This window comes from Vicugna pacos, chromosome 13, assembly GCF_048564905.1.
Source record: "Vicugna pacos chromosome 13, VicPac4, whole genome shotgun sequence".
Taxonomy (NCBI): domain Eukaryota; kingdom Metazoa; phylum Chordata; class Mammalia; order Artiodactyla; family Camelidae; genus Vicugna; species Vicugna pacos.
Genome location: NC_132999.1, coordinates 56,195,564 through 56,209,809, shown reverse-complemented (window position 1 = coordinate 56,209,809; position 14,246 = coordinate 56,195,564). Strand labels below are relative to the sequence as shown.

Genomic DNA, 14,246 nt, shown 5'->3' with positions numbered 1-14,246 from the left:
CTTTCTGGTGCCTCGGGCCAGCTCCAGGCGGATTGATTACTTGGTGGGGACAATGCAGCCACTGTCCCGAGGAACCTCCTTCCCCCACCCCCTGTCCCCAGCTGGGTGCAGGCCTGCCTGAGTGCGGCTCGCTCTCCCTGCAGGGACCAACAATGTCCCTCTATTGAGCAGCCCACGTGCCTTGGGACTGGGCCCCGCCAGCCACCCTGACCTCTCTTTAGCCCCAGGCATCGGCCCTGCAGGCTGGCATGTGGAATGGTTTGGCATAACCCTTCTGGTCACTTTGGAGCCATTCCACCTACCAATGAGACTCTTTGGAAGTGTGACCAACCATCCTGGATTACCTGGGATTGAGGGGTTTCCCGAAATGTGGGCTTTTCAATGCTAAAACCGAAAGTTCTGGTTCTGGGCAAGCGGGGACAAGCTGGTCACTGTATCCCTGCAGGAAGAGGTCAGGCCCCAACTTTGAGATCGTGGGCAGGATGTGAAGCTGGAGCACACACACCTGGGTTTTCCTGGAGGACTGGAGACTCCTGTCCACTTCAATGATTACAATTAATAATCATAATAATCCTCCCAAAGCAACAAGTGCCCTCTATAGAGAACGCTCCATGGGCCGGCTACTGTACTGAGTGCCTAATACATGTTCCTTGTTTAATCTCTGTCATCAGCAGGGACAGCCAGGCCTCTCAGTAGCCCTACGTCACATCACAGATGAGGAGCCCAAGGCATGGTCTGGTGAGTAGACGTGCCCAGAACCAGGATTTGAACCTCCTGGGCTTGGTCTCCAGCCCAGCCCCTGCCCTTAGGGGACACAGATGACATTGATGTTCATGTGACACAACAGTCTCATTGGCAGGTGTACTTGGATTTTGACAAAACCCCAAGATGCCTGCATGGAAGAAAAGGAAGAAAAAGGAAACTGTGCCACAGATGGGTTATTTTTCATCCTGTTCTTTAGTGTGGTACTAAGTATTTATCCAGGATTCCAATTTTGTGTGAAACTGGCTATCCTGGGATCGTCACTGCGTCAGTAATGCCTTCCCCCGCAGGATGGCAGCCCAGAGAAGACAGAGTGGGGAACAGTATCTCTAAGCACTCACAGTAGTGGTTCCTTTTTTTCTTGTCTGCTCAGGACCCATCTCAGGTGTCAGTGAACAGAAGGGATGTGATTACGGGCCAGACCTCAATCCAATGCCATCAACAAAAAGACCCTCTAGAGAATGTCCAGGTGTCACTGTTAGCAACAGGTCAATCATCACAATTCAATGCCCTGGTTGAGAAGCCCAGGTCCTGCCTGTACCCCTCCTGCTGGCAGCCACCCCCACCCACCACTGTGGCAACCCTGGCCTGGACGGGGTAAATATCAACATCTCTGGCCCCCTGGGGCGGTGGAGCCGGCCTGACTCTGGGGACATTCCAACCTGTGTGAGGTCACTGCCTGAGCCCAGGGTGAATCAGGAGGACTGGCTTCAGGTGACAGCTGTCCACTGCTGGCCTTACTAAATCACTCCCTGAGGTGAGGGTCTAGGGCCACCATGACCAAGTCCTCATGGCGACTGCCCTGGTTCTAGTGGGTCAGGGCAGAGGTGGGTCCTGGAGCTAGGCCGGAGATCCTGGGCCCCTGGACAGCCGGAAGCCCCACCCTGCACCACAGCAAACTGCAAAGCAAACTATTTTGCTGAGAGAGCTTTTTAATACATAAATCAGACCTTGACAGTCCCTTGCTTCAAACTCTCTAATGGCTTTCCGCTGCACTTAGAATAAAATCTGCATGCTCTGTCTGCGTGCCCTGGCCCCTGCCCAGTTCGCTGACCTTGCCTCTAACACATCCCCCTGCTCCAGTCTTCCGTCTGCTCCGCCAGCACCCAAAGCTGCTTCCCTCCTCCTGCTTTGTACGCACTGTTCCCTCTGCTCAGAACACTCTTCCCTCAGCTCATGAATGCCTGGTTCTTTCTCATTGTTGGTTTGGGTCTCAGCTCAAATGTCGCCTGCTTAGAGAGGCCTTTCCAGACCATAGGCTAGCGGTGCCTCACCCCCACCCCTGCCATTCTCTATTACTTGGTCTGCGTCTTTGCCTCCAATTGTGTTAACTATTATGTCTCCCTCAGGAGGCTGTTTTCTCCCCGAGGCCAGGGCGTGATGGCAGAGCTCACCCAGGGATTCCGGTGCCCAGATCAGCACCTGACACTGAGGGGGTTCAACACACATGCACAGAAAGAACGAGACAGAGCAGGCGGCTGCGAGGATTAGCTCCATGGTGGAAGCACGCTCCCTACACACTGGGGGCCCAGGATGCCCTGTCACCACTAAGAAGAGCAAGGGGTCCCCTCTTCAAGGGGGCCCACAGCATCATCAGGGGCTCTGTAAAAGTCGGAGGCAGTTCTCAGCTCCAGAAAGTCTGCGGTGGGCAGAAAACACCCGGTGGGGAGGGCACCTGCCTCAAGGACCATGAAAATGCTGTGACTCTGGGAATAGATGGATCTCAAACGCCCTTCCTCTCCTGGTTCACAGGGAAGAAGGTTCTCTGGGCTCCACATAAATTAGCATCACCGCCGACTCCTTTGAGGGAGGAGAGATCTATCCTACGGGGACTCCTGCCTTCACAGGCCGACAGCGGTCCTGGTTACCATTATCAAGAGGCCAGTCCTGCCCCTCTCCAGTCACCTGTGCCTGCGGGGACCATGACTGCTAAGGGGCAGTGCCTGGGGAGGCTTAGAGGGCAGAGCTGGGCCCCCAAGGGCCAGGCTGGGGTTACTTACTTTCCACGTAGAACACGCCCACTTTGTCTGAGTCTGACATGGAGATGTAGAGGACAATCTCGTATCCGGCGGGGAGGCGGTCCGGGCCTTTGGTCCGCAGGATCATCTGGGACATGTCCTTGAGGTCTGAGTGGGGAGGTTAGAATTAAGAGAACTGTGACTGGTTGGGGGGAGAGGGAACTGGATAAGTGGTCCAAAGGTACAAACTTCCAGTTATAAGATAAATAAATGCCAGGGATGTAATGAACATGATTAATAAATTAACACTGCTGTATGTTACACGTGAAAGTTGTTAAGACAGCAAATCCTTAGAGTTCTTATCACGAAAATTTTTTTTCCATTTCTTTAATTTTGTACCTATATGAGATGACAGGTGTTTACTAAACTTACTGTGATATTCACTCCATGATGTATGGACATCAAATCATTAATTACTGTGTATACCTTCAACTTATATAGTGTTGTATGCCAATTACATCTCAACTAAAAATAAAAGGAGAATCGTGGCTGGAATGTTAGCTTAGAAATGCCTGTTACTTTTATACTCAGGACAAAGCAAACCCCACACACGTGTATTATGGAAACTACACAAAAGACTAAAAACCAGTTGTCATCTCCAGTGACACACAGGGCCTCCTATAACCTTCTGAGAATTTCCTTTCGCTCCTTTTTCTACGTATGTGCAACTTCTTAAAAATCATGGTTGCAAATGAACTGTACAGATAGCTTTGTCTTCTATTTTTAGCAAGAGTCCATTATCCTCAGGAGACCTAAGTTCACTCCTGCCTCATTCTCGGCCCAGCCCAAGTCTTAGCATGCATGTTTCCATTGTTCCCCCTGCCCTTCGCGCCCCCCAACCCCAAGTATGGCTCTGCGGCACCTTCCTTGCTGTAGACCTTCTCATCGCTGCAGTCCTCCTTGGACAACCAGGGTGTGTCCCGGTCACAGTTCACCAGCAGGATAGCCCCCTGGCCCTCGGGGCCCCAGGTCCAGGATGCCTGCATTGGCAGGGAGAGAGGTCAGTGCCGTCTTCTCCATCTTCTGGTAGAAATTCCCAGACCCCATGCAGACCCCACTGGACACCAGAGAGGAAGCCCCTGGATGAGACTCAAGAGCAACCACTACCCACTGGGGCAGCTGTGAGCTGGCAAATGTGAGTCCTACGTCTAATGCCCAGAGAGGGTCTGTATAAGCATCAAAGGTAAGTTCAGGAGGGGGACAGTGACAGAGAGAGACACAGGGACAGAAAGCTGACTGGGGCATTTATGAGCCTCACATCTGATGTGCTGTAGTCTGGAGGTGGGTGGAGGCAGGGAGACACAGGGCGGCCAGGGAAATGAACAGGCAGACATTCTAGGACAGGCTCTAAAGTATCCAGAGGGAAGGTATCACATGCCCTGGTTTCAAGCTATACTACAAAGCTACAGTAATCAAAACAGGATGGTGCTGGCACAAAAAACAGACACACAGATCAACAGAACAGAATAGAGAGCCCAGAAATGAAGCCACACTTATATGGACAACTAATCTATGACAAGGGAGGCAAGAATATATAATGGCAAAAAGACAGTCTCTTCAATAAATAATATTGGGAAAACTGGACCTCTACATGCAAAAGAATCAAACTGGACTATTTTCTTATACCATGCAAAAAAATAAATTTAAAATGGATTAAAGACTTAAATGCAAGATTTGACACCATAAAACTTCTAGAAGAAAACATAGGCAGTACACTCTTTGATGTCAGTCTTAGTAATAATTTTTTGGATTTGTCTCCTCAGGCAAGGACAACAGAAGCAAAAATAAACAAATGGGAAAAAACAAACTAAAAAGCTTTTGTACAGCAAAGGAAACAATCAACAAAATGAAAAGGCTGCCTACTGAATAAGAGAAGATATTTGTAACAGATATATCAGATAAAAGGTTGATATCCAAAATATACAAAGACCTCATACAACTCAACATCAAAAACAAACAAACAAACAAAAAACACCTGATTAAAAAATGTGCAAAGAAGCTGAACAGACATTTCTTCAAAGACATACAAATAGCCAACAAGCACATGAAAAGATGTCCAACATCATTAATCACCAGGGAAATACAAATCAAAACCTTCTAACTGTCAGAATGGCTATTACCAAAAGACAACAAATAGCAAGTGTGGGCGGGGATGTGGAGAAAAGGGAACCCTGTGCACTGTTGGTGGGAATGTAAATTGGTGCAACCACAATGGAAAACAGTATGGAAATTCCTCCAAAAATTAAAAATAGAATTACTGTATGATCCAGCAATTGTACTCCTGGGTATTCATCTGAAGAAAATGAATATACTAATTAGAAAAGATATATGCACTGTATGTTCCTGCAGCATTATTTACAATAGGCAAGGGATGGAAGCAACTTACACACCCATACATAGATGAATGGATAAATAAAATGTGACTATATATATATACATACACACACACACACACACACACACACACACACACATTGGAATATTGCTCAGCCATAAAAAAGAATGAAATCTTGCTGTTTGCGACAACATGGATGGACGTGTTGGGTATAATGCTAAGTGAAATACGTCAGACAGAGAAAAACAAATATCCTATGATTTCACTTATACGTGGAACCTAAAAAAAACAAAACAAATGAACAAACATAACAAAATAGAAACAGAGCTATAGATACACAGAACAGACAGGTAGGTTGTTGCTAGAGGGAAGCAGGGTGGAGGGGAGGAGAGAAATAGATGAGGGAGATTAAGAGGCACAAACTTACGATGGCAAAATAAATGTCATGGGTATGAAATGTACAGTGTGGGGAATATAGTCAATAATTATGTAATATCTTTGTACAGTGACAGGTAGTAACTAGACTTATTGTGATCATTTTGAAATGTATAGAAATATCAAATCATTATGTCATGTAACAGGATCGAATATAGTATTGTAAGTCAATTATACTTCAAAAACAAACAATCAAACAAACAAACTCAGACATAAACAGATCAGATTTGTGGTTACCAGAGGTGCGGGTGGGGAGAGGGGGAATTGGATGAAGGCAGTCAAAAGGTACCCTCAGTTATACGTATGAGGAATGTAATATACAACATAATATAATTAACACTGCTATATGTTATATATAAAAGCTGTTAAGAGAGTGAATCTTAAGGGTTCTCATCACAAAGAAAAATTATTTTTTTCTATTTCTTTAATTTTGCATCTGCATGAGAGGACAGAGGCTTTTCATTGAACTTGGTGTGGTAATGATTTCATGATGTATGTCAGTCAAATCACTATGCTGTACACATTAAACTTACGCAGTGATGTGTGTCAATTATATCTCAATAAAACCAGAAGGAAAAAAAAGTGCCCAGAGGGGCTCAGGGGGAGTCGCCTGGATGAACGGACACCCAGCCATTTTCAAACACACTCCGAGTGCTCCAAATGGGACCTGCAAGGCGATTGATTTTCAACATGGCAGCCAGAGGAATATTAGAGCAAACTCCAGCCAGATCACGTTACTTTCCTGCTTTAAGCCCTGTCGGGGGTTCCCTGATGACTCAGGATAAAGTTCCAACCCCTCACTGTGGCCTGCAAGGCCCGGGGAGACCTGCCCACCTCTGCATCTGTTCCCTTCCGCCTTCCCTGTTGCTCTCTCTGTTTCCCCCATGCTCACCACCTCTCAGCTCCCAGAAGACTCCAAGCCCTCCAGCCCTCTGCCTGGAAGGTTGCCCTGCTCCTCCTCCCCTGGCCAACTCCACCCCTCCTTCTGGTCACAGCATTTCAGACCAGAGAGGTTTCCCTGGGTTTATACTTACGGCACCAGACACATTCTTTCTGGGGAGGACCTAGGACAGTTATGATGAAACAGCCACCCACATCATTTATTTATTTAACGTGGGATCCCACCCTACCCCCTGGACTATGGGCTCCCTGAGGGCAGGAGCTGCATTTCTCTCATTCTCACATCCCCAGGGCTCCACCTAGTCCTGAAACATAAGAAATGCTCAATGCATCTTTATGGGATGAGTAAAGAAAATACGAAACTTCCCTGGTCCAGAAAGAGGAAGTCTGAGTAAGTTCAGGACCACACAGGGACTGTGTGATTCCCCAGCTCCTCAGGGGAGGTCGAACGCCTTAGAGGCCTCCGTCACGTGACTTGGCCACGGACACAGAGAACGTATGTGCGGGGCTGACTCGGCCTCAGGAAGATAGGGAAGACAGAGCTGGGGCAAAGCCCCTTGATGAACCTGGGAGAAGAGGTTCCCCACGAGGCCCGAGGACCCGCTGGAGACATGCAGAGAGTCTGGGGCCGGCTACTAGGCCCCAGGCTTCTCACTGGGCTGTATTTATTTAGCTTTTTAAAATATCCATCTACATGTAATTTAAACCAGGCCTTAGATTGTTATTATAAAAGTAACATATGCCCATGGAAAACTTTTGAGTGATAAAGAAGGGCAGAAAACGGAAAATAGAAGCAACAGTTTGGACGTACACAGAGCAAAACCAAAGGAGCTCAACAACTGGGTTGAGGGAAAAGGAGGAATTAATGACGAGGAGAACACAGTGCTATCCGCACAGGTTAAAAATACATGCCCGCTCGCCAACCACAACACATGTTTCACAAGAATCACAAGAAGAGAGAGTGACCCAAGAAAACCACTAAAACGGTGCTTTGTAGGGGAGCAGAATGGGAGGGGGGCAGGCAGGATCAAAGAGAGGAAGTGAATGAATGAACAAATGAATGAATAAATAAAAACAGGACGGGGTTGGTTGCCCTCGCGCCATGAAAGAAGACAGGCCTTGAATTGTGAGTGATGAATGCGATCTTCTGCTCCCGATGGTCTCCCCCACTCAGTTTTAAAATAAACAACAACGACAGAAAAAGGCGAAATAATAAGAGCAAATGCTTTTGGCAGCACTTCCTCTGCAGCAGGACATGCATTCTTTCCAACAGCTCTGTGAACTGGGTGTCCCCATCCTGTGCATGGGGAAACTGAGACTCGGGAACCTACTCCACAGCTTTTCTCCAAGGAGCTTGCTCCTTGGTGGCCTCTGTCATTGTTGTGTGTGTGTCCTGGAGCCTGTCTCCTCATCTGTGAAATGGGAGTTGTCTGAGCTTGCTGGGAGGACCATGGCTGCCTGCAAGACCCAGCCTGGGGCTCTGGACCCAGAAGCCCACCCCCGTTCAGGACAGTCTGCCCGGCAGTGGCGTACCTTCCTTGGGTTGTTCTTCTCCACCACGCCATCCCGGTCTGCATCCACATCCAGGGAGATCTCTGGGGACAGACACGTGGGTGAGATGCTGAACAGGGTGGGTGGGGCAGGGGCAGGAAGAAGACCTGCGGGGTTAGGGTGCAGCTCACCCATTGGCTGGGTCCCCGGAAGGGGAGGGCCTTGCTGAGGCCATCTTATCCAATCTCCTGCCTCAACACCCCACTGCAGGCTGGAAACTCAAGTAGACACCGTGCAGACTGCGCAGCTCACCAAGGTGCTGTCAGGTGGGGGTCTCGCACCCCTTCACTGTTCCTTGGTCAGTTCTGAGTGGTAGGCAGGATAATCCCTACTGGACAGATCTGTGAGCCTCTTTTTCAGAGAGGCCAATGCACGTGCTCAGGGTCACATAGGTCATGTTAGCAAAACTGAAGCACACACTGCATTTATGCTCATATTTTGAAAACTTTTGAAGGAAAGTTTTCCTGTGAAAACTACCTTCTGCAGCCTTTCCCAGCCTGTCCTGTGCACACGTGCGTGTGTGTGTGTGTCTCAGAATGTGCAGCGGTCTAGACCCCACCTCTAAGTACTGAGGGCATTACTTCGGGTGGGAAACTCATTCTTCCACCTCTCCCATCTGAGGGTCCCGGAGAGGCCAGGGCGCCAGATAGAGGACCCAGGGCGGGGTCCCTGTTTATCCTTTCCCTAGGGGAAGGGGCCTTCGCCATCCCTAGGCCTGCTGTGGGGACTGTGTGGGGCAAGGAATCAAGCCTATGATTTAGCATCACACAGTGCTGGGTTCGAACTCTGGTTCTCTGCTTACAAGCTGTGTGACTTTGGGTTGGTTTTCAGTTTCTCTGAGCCCCAGTTTCTATACCTGAAAAATGGGGCCCTTTCCAGTTAGAGGAGTTGCACTAATTGCAATCGTAGGCACTACTGACATTTTAAGCCAGATACTACTGCGCTGTGGGGGCCGTCCTGTGCATTGGAGGGTGTTTAGCAGCATTCCTGGCCTCCACCCACTGCATGCCAGTCACATCCCCCAGCTGTGACAACCAGAATGTCTCCAGATACTGCCAGAAATCCCTTGGTGGGTGATATGGCCCCCTGAGTTAGAGACTAACAGGCAGGCAGGGAGTTGTTGGGAAGGTGACACAAGCCACACACAGAATGAGACGAGCTGGGTCCAGGCCCCAGAACTGGCCAGTGGGCTCGGCCTCGTGCTGGGCATGACTTGGACCGATGAAGGAGTTGGGTGGGAATGAATGGATCCCTGGTCAGACCGCTTGGCAGATGTGTCTCCTCCCTTTCTCGTAAGTCTGGGGACTACATTCAAGGTCTCCTTTTGTCAACAGCCCAATTCCCTCCCAACCCTGAATGTGATTCTTCTGGGTCTAGAAGGAGGTAAGATGGGGAGGCTTTAAAGTTGCCTAGTCCTTGGGAGAGATGCACTCCCAATTTCTGTAGCCCCACTCTCAGTTCGATACTGTAGGAAATCATTATACAAACTCCTCACATTGAGCCCGTTTACGCAGCGAATCACCACTGAGCATCCAGTGTGTCCCAGGCACCATGCTAGGTGTGGGGACCTGGTGGTAGGCAGCTGGGGTGCAGGGCTTGCTCTCAAGAAGCCCCCAGTCTTATGAGAGAAATATTATTGTTCCCATTTTACAGGTGAGCAAATCTAGACTTGGACATGTCACCTATCAGCAAATTGGGCTGATGATCTGGAAGGCTGGTGCAGGATGAGGATTCCAGGGAGAAGGCAGAGAAGGTGGCACCACCAGCTACTGTTAAAGAGGCTGAAGGCTCAGATGGAGGAACAATATTGATTTTGATTCCCAGACCGTCACAAACTTTCCAGTGGAACATTCCCCAGGGAACACTGCCTCTCAGGGAGTGTTGGCTTCCTGAAGCTCCTCCCTGGGGACCAGCTGCTGAGCCAACCTCCTTCAGGAATCACTCTTTGCTTTTCAAGATAACAATCTCTTCTGTGTGGACAGTTCTTTGCCAGCAGCAGAGCACTTCGCATGCAGGTACCCCTCGGCCACCCCCGCCTCCAAATGAGGAAACCGAGGCACCCAGCAGGGCAGTGGCCATGAGGTCCCCAGAGAGTGCAGAGCGAGGGGTCCCACTTGGGTCTCGTCAGAGACTCCTGACCCCTGCTCTTGGCTTTTCCCTCCACTGACTCAAGCTGACCTCCGCCCTGGGCTATTTCCAAAACCCAGCCCTGCATTCTAAGACCCAAGACTTGCTCCCCTAAAGGTCATTCCCAGAGGAGCTGGCCACATCCCCACCCTGGCAGCCATGTGGTTTTCATCTCTAGGCTGCAAGGTGGCTCCTGTGGTGTGTCCATGAAAGCAGTGGGTCACAGGAGAGAAATTATGAAGCACTTTATGGTGCTTTACTTCATCATGAATTTCTTAAATTAAACATTTTTTTATCAATATAATATTTGCACAAGTGCAAAAAAAATCAAATGGTACCAAACAGCTTCTTTTTTTAAATGGAGGTACTGCGGATTGAACCCAGGACCTTGCGCATGCTAAGCATGTGCTCTACCACTGAGCTACACCCCCACCACCCCCAGGCAATGTTTAAAAAAACCTAGCAGCTCCCTGTCCAGCCTGTCCCCTCACCTGCCTGAAACTATCTCTGTAATACTAAATAATATGCTTATTACTCTCTCTTGGTTTATTAAACCCAGGTAAGTTGACGTCCCCTTATGAAACTTTTTACGTAGTTGGGCTCCCTTGTCGCCCACCTCCCAGTGTCCTACGGGGCTTCTCACTTTCTCTTTTATGACTCATGACCATCTCCACAGTCAACTGGAATGGCCTCCTCTCCCCTCCACCCTTCCTCAGAAACCCCTCAGCTATAAGCCATCCCTTGAGGACTTCTCCCCTTCAGAACACCCCCCAGTGTCCAACTTAGCTAGACTCCAATGGGATGATTCCCGTGGGGAAGGAGAACAGGCCAGGCATGGTCTGTCCAGAGCTCTGGCCTCCTGGGAAGTCTCTGTCTTCCCCTGGTGTAGGAGGGAGAAGACATCTGTTTTAGGGCCTCTGGGCTCCAGACAGCATCTCTTCAAGGCTCTGAATCCTACCTCAGCTCCCCAGAATAGCCCCAAGGCATCAGGTGGCACCTGGGGTGTGGGGCAGTTAACGGGAAATGTCACTGGGATTGGGCTCAAGGCAGCATGCCCTGAGAATCAAGACACGGAGGCCTCGGCTTCCACACAGGCACAAGCGTTCTGGCGGGCTGCCGGCCCTCGTGGACAGTGGCAGGGTGCCTGGCCGTCTTGCCTAACCAGCCAGCTTGGGGTGTGGTGGGGAGGAAGGGCTCTCTTCCCCAACAGCCAACTGGGGCAGTAATCTTAGGACCTGGGGAGGGGGCACCAGGAATGAGGGCCTTAGGTTGATGCTAAAAATTCTCAAGGCTCAGGTACACATACTGTTCCCACTGTCGGGACCACAGCAAAGAGGGTGAGACTGTTCCTCCTGCTGCCATCCCTCCCCTCCCACTTTCCCCCTTAACAAGGAAGGCTTTGCAAGTCAGCCTTAACTGGGGTCTTGGAGGTCCTCAGGGATCAATGAGCCACAGCCTGATTTGGCCAAGGGCATCAGAGTTTTGTTCTCAAATCCCAGGAGTAAGACTGAAGTACACTAAAGTTCTCCAGTTTCTCCCAAGCAGTGAGAAAATGGGCTACCCCAAGAAGAAGGGAGAAAAGAAAAGAGCATCTCCTGAGCACCTAGTCCACGCCGGGCCCTTGGGATGCACCATCCCAGCGAATCCTCTGAATAAGCCCTGTGCAAGTATGCCCCGTGAATCCCATTTTGCAGATGAGGAAACTGAGGCTCAGTGGAGGTGGTCACAATGTGGCTGGAGCGGGCGGGGCCAGAACTTTGCCCACTCTGAAGCCAGGGATTTTTTTGCTCAGCGTGGACTCTAGACAAAACTAGGGTGAGACGGACTCAGATGCACCCTTGGAGGACAGCTCCACCACCCTGAGGCATTCAGGGAGTTTCTGCCTCTGAGGTGCTGCTTCTGAATAATTACTCTGGGCATGCGGCTCAAAGGCTCCTGAGGGAAGACAGGACCTGGAGCAGGTCAGACAGACCAGTGCGTCCCAAGGGAAACCCAGTTTTTACCAGGATCTCTGGTGGAACAGGAAACAGTTTGATGGGGTGAGTGTAAAATAAAGCTTTATTTCTACAATGTAAATTAATGTCTTTTATTCTGAAATAATGCCCTGCTTATTTTTTAGATGTTAAAATGACGGTGATAGCTAATGGCAAATTGTTTTATTTTTACCCCCCTCCCCCTTAACGGAGGCATTGGTGATTGAACTCAGGACCTCGTGCATGCCAAGCATGCACTCTACCACTGAGCTCTAACCCCCACCTGGCAAATGGTATTATTAATGTCTTTTCTTTTTGGCCAAGCATCAGAATTGTTCGGCTTATTGTGTTTTAGGTGGTTGGGGGGTGGGGAAGAGGGGCATTTAATTGGCCCCTGGAGCCTAAAACCTGGAACTTGTGGCAGTTAAAGAAATAACTGCTCAATGAGATCACAACCTCGGAGGCTCAGAAGGATAAGCCTGGCCATTCATCGTGCGCATATTTGGCATCTCCTGGGGTCTCAGCCCTGCTGCTCCCTCGGAAGCTTCCTCTGAGCACATGATTTACAGACTTCTAGTGGAGACGAGCAGGCTGGTCCTGCCTCCTTCCAGTGCACTAATCTGCCGTCCATCCTAGGTCGGCTGTGCTCGTGTTAGTGGTGTAGTCAGCCTTCTGGGATCTCCCTCCTTCGCCAGGCCTCGGCCACTGCCCTTCCTGCTGATGTCCTCAGGTGTCCCTTCTTCTGTGGGATTAGGTTTCCCCAGGGACGGTCATCTGAGACCCCCCGGGGGCACAGTGTGCCAGTGAGGTTCACACACGTGCCAGTCCTTAGCTGCAACTGGGAAGGCTTCAGTATCACCCCCCAAGGCTCCCCAAGGTTGTCCTGAGGAAACCCTGCCCCTCAGGCTGGGCACTCCCTCCCTCGGTGCAGAAAGAAGGGCAGGTGACCAGCCACTAAGCCCATCTGGGAACAAGCTCAGAAGTGGGAGAGCATTGAAGTGGCTAAAGGCACAGAGCTGGAGAAGGAGCAGCTGGCTTGGGAACTAGTTGTTTTGTGGGGGAGTTTGGAGACCCCCAGAGAATGTGAGACAGTGAAACAGCTGGGTATCCCACAAACCACTTTCCAGGTGTGTGGCCTCAGGCAAATTTTTATTTATTTGTTTGACTTTTTAGAAGCCTTGGTTTTCTCATCCGTAAAATGGGGATAATAAGTGTGTATTCTTGGAATAGATGTAAGAACGGACTGAGATCATGACAGTAAGACGTCTAGTCTTGGCACACACACGGTAGGTGCTCGATAAGTGTCAGGTGACTCTTTTCCCCCACTTCCTCCTCAAAGTGCCAGACACAGTCCTGGACACAGAGCAGGTGTTCAGTAAATAGACAACAGCATTGTTATTTTTAAAGCACTCAGCACTTGATTGACTCTTGATAACTGGTAGTTCTCTCCCCCTGCCAAGTGGTAACTCTGTCAATGTTATACTGAGACAGGATAGACAAAATGACACTCTGAAGTGTCCCTCTGGCTTAAACATTATATGATTTAAAATTAAAAAAAAAAAGCAATACCCCCACTGCAGAAGAGTCAGTGAGTGAAGCTTCAGAAGACCACACCCCACGTGCCCTGGCACCCAGGGGGGGGGAGTGCCACGGGAATAGAAAGAACCCAGGAGGAAATGAATCCTGAGTTCTGGACCCAACCTGCCACTGAGTGGCTGTGTGACTTTGAATGAGTTTCCTAACCTCTCTGGGCCTCAGTGTCCTTGTGAATCAAAGGGCTTGGACCAGGTGAGTTAAGGACCCAGGCTGCATCTCTGTGCCCCCAAGGCTGGGTCTGGGGAGGGAAAGGGTGTAGCTGAGATTGTCAGGGACACTACAGGCTTTGTAGACAGGCCATTTCCCTCACTGTGACAGGCAAGCTCTTCTCTGGGTGGGTGGCAGGGAAGAGGCAGGGGGAGAAAAGGATTTTGCTCTTTCTCCTCCATGGACCACAGTGCCTGCGATGGGGACCCTGACATTGGGGTGAGTCGCTGGAGGACCAAAGCATGCCTCCTTCTGCAGGACATCCCTCTCCCCAGTACAGAGGACCTGGGTACGTGTGGTATCACTCCTCGGGCCTGCATTATTTAGAGGGAGCTCTGAGTG

General features: G+C 49.8%; 1 protein-coding gene across 2 annotated transcripts in view; it reads right to left on the bottom strand.

Annotated features, from left to right (window-relative positions):
- Positions 1-14,246, bottom strand: part of PADI2 (peptidyl arginine deiminase 2) — a 45,880-nt gene that overhangs the window by 16,226 nt on the left and 15,408 nt on the right. For both annotated transcript variants that reach the window (XM_072975278.1, XM_006196697.4), the window contains exons 4-6: positions 7,984-8,045; positions 3,643-3,760; positions 2,763-2,888 (exon numbers count right to left, since the gene is read on the bottom strand). In XM_072975278.1, the coding sequence (XP_072831379.1) occupies positions 2,763-2,888; positions 3,643-3,760; positions 7,984-8,045 (306 nt within the window). The remainder of the gene's footprint in view (positions 1-2,762; positions 2,889-3,642; positions 3,761-7,983; positions 8,046-14,246) is intronic.